This window comes from Saccostrea cucullata, unplaced genomic scaffold (genome assembly GCF_032062105.1).
Source record: "Saccostrea cucullata isolate Sc308-1 unplaced genomic scaffold, CSIRO_AGI_Scuc_v1 ctg7774, whole genome shotgun sequence".
In the NCBI taxonomy this organism is placed as follows: Eukaryota; Metazoa; Mollusca; class Bivalvia; order Ostreida; family Ostreidae; genus Saccostrea; species Saccostrea cuccullata.
Window position 1 is genome coordinate 69,600 of NW_026940484.1, and position 8,662 is coordinate 78,261.

Here is an 8,662-nt window from a genome sequence, read left to right on the forward strand (position 1 = left end):
ATCTTACCGTCACCTACCATATGTCCGAGGAAACTGACCTCACCAAACCCCAATTTACACTTTGACGGTCGGGCTGCTAAATTTGCATTCTGCAACGCTGTAAAAATCTCTCTCAAATGTACCAAGTGATCTTCCCAGGAATCGCTGAAAACACCAATGTCATCTATAAAAGCTTCTGCATAATTTTCATGACCTTCAAGGACTTTACTCACCAATCTCACAAAAGTTGCGGGAGCATTTACCATCCCAAATGGCATTACCGTGAAACCGAAATGACCAAAAGGTGTAACAAAAGCACTTTTCTGTTTTGCCTCGTCATCTAGTGGCACTTGCCAATAACCCTTAGTAAGATCCAACTTACTGATATACTTAGCTCTACTGATTTTGTTTAGAATATCATCCATTCTTGGCATCGGACGAGGATCAAACACAGTTACCTTATTAAGATCCCTATAATCAACGCAGAATCTAAGGGTGTCGTCATTCTTTTTGATGAGTACAATAGGCGCTGCGTAAGGGCTTTCCGTCTCCTCTATGATTCCCATCTCTTTCATCTGCTTGATTTCCGCCTTTACCTTTTCCTGTAGCGCATACGGAATGGAATAAGGTTTCTTCTGGATTGGTTCCTCGATTGTCGTTTTAATGGTGTGCTGGTGTTTTCTTTGGAACATCTGTAAATACATTCTCAAATTCTTCTACTAACCTTTTGAGTTGTCGTTTCTGCTCTTCTGACAGTTCTGACGATATCTCAACATTATCTGACGACTCTGTCTGTTGAAGGATTGGTACTCTATGGTTAGTGTAATCGTCATCATCTGAAAAATTTGGTTTTACATCCATACATGCCAAAACTTCACTGCTTTTCGGACACTTCTCTTCCGAATCTCTGCTAAACCACTCTTTCAACATGTTGACATGGTAAACGGGTTCTTTATTCTTGGATATTCTTACCTTGTAATCCACTGGACTTACCTTTTTCACTACTTCATACGGACCTTTCCATTGCGCCATCAGCTTAGATGTGCTAGTTGGAAGAAGTACAAGAACTTTCTGACCTACCTCAAATGTACGACTTCTCGCTTTTTTGTCGTAGTAAATCTTTTGTTTCTTTTTCGCGAGTCTCTCTGAATCTTTAACCAAATCTCTAATGTTCTGCATTCTCTCCCTCGTCTCCAGAATGTAGGACAACACTGAAGCCTGTTCGACTGTAGGTTCCTCCCACTGCTCTTTCAAGATTGCTAAGGGCCCCCTAACATGTCTACCATACAGCGATTCAAAGGGAGAATACCCAGTTGTCTCATTTGGTACCTCTCTGTATGCAAAAAGGACGTAAGGCAAATGAACATCCCATTTGTAAGGTTCAGAAGAAGCATATGCCTTCAGCATTTTCTTCAAAGTCCCATTAAATTTTTCCACTAACCCATTTGCTTGTGGATGGTAAGGGGTAGTTGTTAATTTTCTTACCTGAAGTAACTTACACAATTCAGTCATCAGTGTGGACATAAAATTGGTACCCTGGTCCGACAGAATTTCATTAGGCACACCTACCCTAGAAAACAGCTCTATCAAAGTGTTGGCCACTGTCTCTGCTTCTTGGTTTTTCAAAGAAAATGCTTCCGGATACCGTGTTGAGTAGTCCATACAAATCAAGATGTAACGATTTTTCTTCTCCGTCAAGGGAAGAGGTCCAACAAAATCGATGGCTATTCTTGAGAATGGTTCCTCAATGGGTGGAATAGGAATGAGTGGAGCTTTTGGAGTTCGACCTTTTGGTGTTCCCTTTTGACAAATAGAACAAGATTTGCAGAATCGAGATATGTCAATATACATTCCAGGCCAAAAGAAATGTTGCATAATACGCTGCCTGGTTTTCTTGTTACCTAAATGTCCTGCTAGTGGAGTGTCATGAGCCAGGGACATTACCTTTGACCTCATTGTCTTTGGTATGACGATCTGGGAAAGTTTCTCACCAGAATCTTTCTGAAATATTCTATACAGTAAACCATCCTGTTTCTGAAAGTAAGACTTACCTTCTTGACTATCGTCTTGTGCCATACTCAGTGCAGATTTCAAACTGTCATCTGATTCCTGAAGTTCTACCAACTTCTCTCTGCTGCACCACAATTGTTTCAAAGATTCATCCTCTGAATCCTTTTCTGTTGCTTTTCTCTGAGAACTACTATTACCTTGCTCCAATTTGGCCTGCAAACGTGTCTGAACTGCAGCACAAGTGTTCTCGTCATCTCCATCCCTCTTGACTTCTTTTTCGTCCTCCATTGGTTTAAGTATGCTAACATTATTACCAATAATTACATCAGCAAATGGAGAATCAAGGACAAGGGCATGTACCTTACCTGATACATAAGGAGTCTTCAAATCTACCATTGCCTCATCACAGTTTCTTTGAGATCCATCAGCCAGAGTTATCACTCTTGAACATCCTGTTTTATCAGAGTCTGAAATAAACTTACTACGTACAAATACAGTAGAGCATCCGGTATCTCGTAAGACTGCAACTGGTTGATCACTCACCTGGTCCTTTACTAAATCCAAACCCAATGCTGCCGATGTTTCAATTACTGGCGACTCGTTATCAACTCCGGACAACTTAAGAATCACCCTACCTTTGGTTGTATCTTGTATATTGTCTACAACTTTAGACTCAGACTTATCTAAACACAAACCAACATTTTCTGACCTTTTCTCAGGCTTTGTACCTCTCTGACCTTTACTGTCTTGACCCTTTGACTGAGTTCTCTTAAGAAAACAGTTGGCTGCAATATGTCCTACTCTATCACAAATGAAACACTTTCTGCTATCCCCTGCATTAAAGTGAGACTTGAGATTTGACTTACCATCTTGAGAATTTGTCGAACTAAACTTGTTTGGCTTTCCCGTCGACCTATTCCCTGTACTATGAAATTGGACACTATTGCTACTAAGATACTTACTCTTATGTGCCGCCTGAAATGCATTAGACAACGCAACAACCTCCTCAATAGACTTCGGGTCATGCTCCAGAATCCACAACTGTAAGTCTTTTGGACAACTTCTAACAACCTGTTCTCTCAAGACCATATCATATAACTTGCCAAAATCTGAATCTATTTTCTCACGTTCACACCAGTGATTGAGGTACCTTTCTACCCTAACAACAAAATCTTTAAATGACTCATCATTTGACTGCTTACCCTGACGAAATTTTTCCCTGTAATCTTCAGAAGTAAGCTCATATCTCTTGAGAATAGCTGTTTTGATAATCTCATAGTTATCACTATCTGCATCCGACAACCTTGAATACGCTTCTAAAACCTTACCTGCTAACATAGGAACTAAGCGTATAGCCCACTGGGATTTATGCCATTTCTGCAACCCAGCTATCTTTTCAAACGACCGTAAAAAGACATCAGGGTCCTGTCCCTCCTCAAACTTAGGTAACTTAACAGGTGGGCATTTAATCTCATGAGGTTGAGACCCCCCAATTTTAGCATGTTCTAACTCTTTTTCTCTTATAGCTAACTCTCGTAATTTCACATCTCTTTCTACCTCTAACTTTGCACTTTCTCTCTGGGCCTGACGCTCTTCTCTCTCTTGCGCCCATCTCTCCCTCTCGAGCTCTCTCTTTGATTCCTGCTCCTGACGCCACATCTCGAGACATTCTTTTACGTTTGTACCCTTTTCAATTAAGTCAGCCATCCATTCTGGCATACCAGACATTGTGAAAGTTTGTGAACCTGAAACACAAAAGCAAAATTAATAATAGAAACAAAATTGCAAAAAAAAATATTTCCTCTATTTACCCAAGCTCAGATGTATCCCACCGCTGCCACCAAATTGTTGAGATGTGGGTTATACACTTTAAGAACTTGAATAAATGAAGGAAACAAAACAAAATGAAATTTTAACAAAATTTAATAAACAAAACAAAAGTAAATTGTACAACAAAAAAAAAAACAAATTAAAAAATATAGAAATTAATTGTCTATCAGCAGCACGTCAGTCCTGGAAGAATGTTCTTTAAAACGTCAATTAATCACCACACCGTTGCTGAAGGTTTGAGTTCCGGTTTTTGAATTTCCTCTGATAAACGTGTTTTCTTTCACAAATTAAATTGAATATTATAACTTTCACAAGTATCACATATATCACATAATAAACTTTCACAATGCCGTCTGGATTAACTTTGGTTTGAATTGATATTATTTCAAACAGGAGATTTCATTATTCAAGATAAACACATAACTTTAAATTGCTGGTCCCGATGTGTCCGTCAGGGCTGCCGTACTCTTTCGTACTCTCTCACACAGTTGCCGCTGTTACTGCAAAACCATTACACATTCAGCAAGCCTCTCCCTGTCACCCTGGACTGCGGACTGGCTATTGTCAATGTAATAAGCTGTAGTACCCCGCCCAAGACCTGATAATTACGAAACGGGACAAAAGCCCGAGGAAATAGGACCCTGGGGAAAATATAATAAAACAACCATACTAAACGTGTAGATTCAAACAAGAAAACATATTTTACAAATTGTATTTTCAAATACCTGATGTAGTTTGAGTACCCGCCCAGGCTACTTCATCATAACAACAAGCCAAACAGGTCTTATCTCGGCTGTGACTTCCCGGGTACTACCCGAACACGAGCTCTCAGGTAGATAAAATTACACATTGAGGGGCTCCCCACAGGATAAATAACAATATTTACACGCACGCACTAGGGGTATCCTACGGGATTAAATTTAGTTTGTTACAGCATAAATCTTTCAAAGCTTGGCAAGGACCTATTTTTGTTCCTTTTTCAAAGTGTATACATACACTACTTTCTGCATATATCTGATATCTTATTCAGTGGGTTATTTGCTGTCTTATGAGATTTGTGTAAAATTATCTTGATGTTCTTTTTTGAAATTTTGTTTGATCTTTAATTCGGAATGATTATATTAATTATATCTTCTAAGGATCAAGTTCAATTTTATGTGTCCTTATTTATATCTAATATACACATGACGAGATTGGAGGGTTTTTTGTAAGCTTTGATTCATCGTTTTAAATATAAATTTTAAGCTAATGCAAACCATTTACATCATACAAGACATGAAAGTGGACGTAAGGTAAACAATGTGAAATAAACTGAAACACTAAAGACGGAAAACACGCAAAACATGCACAAGTCCACAACGCATACATCTGCGAGCTTTAAGTTGTGATTGGGTTTAATCAAATAATTCTGATGTTTTTATTTGAAAAAAGTTTAAGTTTTAAAATATTATTTTGATTGAAATCCATGCAATGTATGATCGATTCACCCGTTTTAAGAGGGGTTTATTTTTTCTTTACTTACACCAAGATGTCATATTACGCTGTTCCCTGAATAGCAGATCATTGATTATTTAACCTTATCTAGATTGGTTCTCCAAAAGTGCATTACAGCATTTAGTAAAATAAGTAAATAGTTCGAGTTTGAGATAGTTTTATACAAAAGGTTCCTGTATTTTGAACGTCATTAAGAATATAATATTCACAAACAACAAAAAAAAAATAAAAAAAATTGTTCACCGACATCTTACGAACGTACGTTATTCGCCTTAACTTTCCGTATCTCGATATTTTTCTCGGGAAAAGTGATTGCACCTATATAAAAATTTAAATCGGAATTATAAGTATATATGTAAAATATAATGGAAAATGTTATAAATACATTGTTTTTTTAACATTTCTCATGTCAAATTGTTTTTGTAATCACTTACAATATTATTTTAAAAAAAAGGAAAATTAGAGGAAAATAAAAGTGTGTTTTAAAGAGAGAGAGAGAGATAGTAACTTTTTACATTTAAAATATAACTTTATAGAAATAAACCAGCATTTATATCGTAGAAATATGGTAGACAGTATATCTTCTTGGGTGATGTATTAGATGGCGATGTTCACACAGATTGCTTTGTGCCTTTTTCATTATTTATGTTATATTCTTCTTAAATATTTTTTAAAGAAGCGAGCAGACAAAATAGAACAGTATAAAATTATTAAAATTGGAAATGGACATGTTTTTTTTCCTTTCACTGTCATCTATATTTATTAGCATTATTATTATTAGTGAAAGCACATTTTAATAATGATGGCTATCGTCTTTTAAAGTTGGCACCTTTAAAAACATGCCTGGCGACTAGATTTTTATGATTAGGCGCCAGCTGGCGACTTGGGGTTTTTTGTCACTTAAGGGGGGTCTCTACAACGTCACAGCATGGCGTACGTCTATTGAAACACCATTATGATCCCAAATGATCTGATTCAATTCACACCGAGAAATCATTGAGCATAACACAACATGCGATATTGTGAAAGGAATGTGCATTGTATCACCTAAATCAAATCAGCCCAATAAGTATTCTTTATTTAGAAAGATTGTTTGTAAATTTATTCAATTTGTACTAATTTAATTTAAAAAATATATATTTACAAACTTATAAGAATAAATATGATTTTAAGGTCGGAAAAAATGCATAAAACATATGCTAATTCATCATTACGTGTCAATGTTTTTTTCTTCGTAAACTCCAGGAAAGTATATCCCACAAAAATGCAATTTTGATAAGATTAGGCATATGTATCATCTTCCTAGCGACTAGTAGATACTTGTTCACGATTTGTATACACCCGAATGTGTGGTTATACCCGGTGAAATCGTAAATTCTTAATGAGAATCACCAAAACGTTTCGGCAGTAAGAGGAATTTTGCATGACTCAAACGTTTGATCAACACTGATTATCATCTGTTTGTATGGTAAACGTGCAGCTTTTTAAAGAATTTGGTTACAGGAATTTCTTTTTTTTACGCTTTTTTGGCCATCTACCATGTTTACATGTTATGTTATATCTAACACTGGATAACACATGCAAGTTGGATACAAACGGTAAGTAAATCTACCTTTCTCAATACCATGATGTCACGAAATACATGTCTTTGTCATTGACTAGAAACGTGATGGTTTTCGCTTAAACCCATCTAAAAAACAATAAAATATGGACTTCTTTCAATGTCTTTGCTTGACATCTTTTTTCAATACTTGTGCAAGTTTAAGTAGAGTTTATTTGAAGTATATAGAAAAACATTACCAAGATATTTGAGCCTACTCTTGAAGCAGATCTTTTAAACTCTAATTTTTGTGATGTATTTTGTTCAATTTCATTTTTTTTCATTGTTTTTGACCTTTGATATAATGTATCTTTTCAGAAATTGGAGAAAATCCAACCGGTTATTTTCAAGAAAATGCTGTTTTTCTATTTTTTGTAAATTGAGATTAAAAAAAATGTAGATTTTCTTTTTAACTTTGTTGGTTATTATTTCAATATTTTATAACATTAACTTTGAAGAGAAATTTAAAGCACTGGGCTTTTGAAAATATAGTAAGGAGGGGTTTTAACAAAATAAATTAAAATATTCTTAATATTTAAAAAAAAAGTTAAAATGCTTTGGAACCTTATTTTATCGGATATTGAGTCTATTATTTAAAACAAATGCATGCAACAAAAATCAGTAATGCTTCATAGGTGTAGAGATCTTCCTTAACTGGCTCAAATGCATTTCAGCTGAAGTTGGGGGGCACAACCATATATTTTCAGTTTTATGAAACTGCCACAAAAAGAAGGAAGAAAAAGAAAGAAAAAAAATCATTAACCAGCCAAAGAAAATACTTTTTCAATTGAGGGAGCACAAGCATAAAGTAGCTGTGTTTTCTATCGAGTATTTAAAATATTATTCACTATCATTTTTTTTTGGGGGGGGGGGGGTTCCCTTCCTATGGTCATTTACCAAATCTGTTTATAAACTGTATGTGGATTATCAAAAAGCTGAAAGCAACACATTTTAGTCGTTTGGAGAATGTTTATTACATTTTCTTTGTACTAAAGTTATGTTCCACTATGTCATTATTTGTTAACCATGCATCATTTGACAGAATATGCAATACAAGATACAGGTACAACTTAAAACTTAAACGGCTAGTTTGACCGACCAGAAAGTTTCGCCTGCAGTTCTAGTACAATATTCAAAGTAAAACTATAATCGGAGTTATAACTTGCGTCATACCTTAGGAAAAATATAGTGTCCTGTTGTATAACAAGGAAAGACTGATTCATGTAAACTGACAAAAAGATATGAATATATCTTAAATGTGAACTATTTGAAGACGTCGAATGCATGACACTGTTTCAAGGAGTCGTCAATACATCCTTTAGATGTTCCTGAACACTAACAAACAAATACAACAAAACTCGTTCAGTACGAACACGGATATAAGGAATTAACGGATATAACGAAGTCATCTTGGGTCCCAAGGAATACGGTTATAACGAATTACGTATATAGTGAAATGATTCCGTTGGCCCCAATGACTTCGTAATAACCGAGTTTTGTTGTAAACAAAGGGAGGCGGAAAATCCATTTTCATTGCACAAGGGTACATCTGTAACTTCGACTATTTCTGTTCAGCTAATTGCCTCTGCATTGTAATTTGTAGGAACTAACATTTAGAATTGAATATACACGAGTTTTAATTGCAAAAACATTTTAATATATATCACTTCAGGAATGCCTATTAAATTAATTTGTTATATACCGGTAGATAATATCAGAAGTGATAACTCTTCGTAGTAGCAAAGAAAT

The 8,662-nt window shown here is 35.5% G+C and overlaps 1 protein-coding gene across 1 annotated transcript; it reads right to left on the reverse strand.

Moving 5' to 3' along the window:
• Positions 1-639: 639 nt before the first annotated feature.
• Positions 640-4,740, reverse strand: LOC134255486 (uncharacterized). The gene is made up of 2 exons (XM_062738021.1): positions 4,545-4,740; positions 640-4,460 (listed from the first exon to the last, which is right to left on the reverse strand). Exon 2 carries the CDS (start codon positions 3,715-3,717, stop codon positions 640-642), a length of 3,078 nt encoding a protein of 1,025 aa, XP_062594005.1. The 5' UTR covers positions 3,718-4,460; positions 4,545-4,740.
• Positions 4,741-8,662: the final 3,922 nt, after the last annotated feature.

Bases quoted from the DNA above. Each gene is read 5' to 3' on its own strand.
- LOC134255486 (XM_062738021.1), bottom strand. From the start codon at position 3,717: ATGTCTGGTATGCCAGAATGGATGGCTGACTTAATTGAAAAGGGTACA.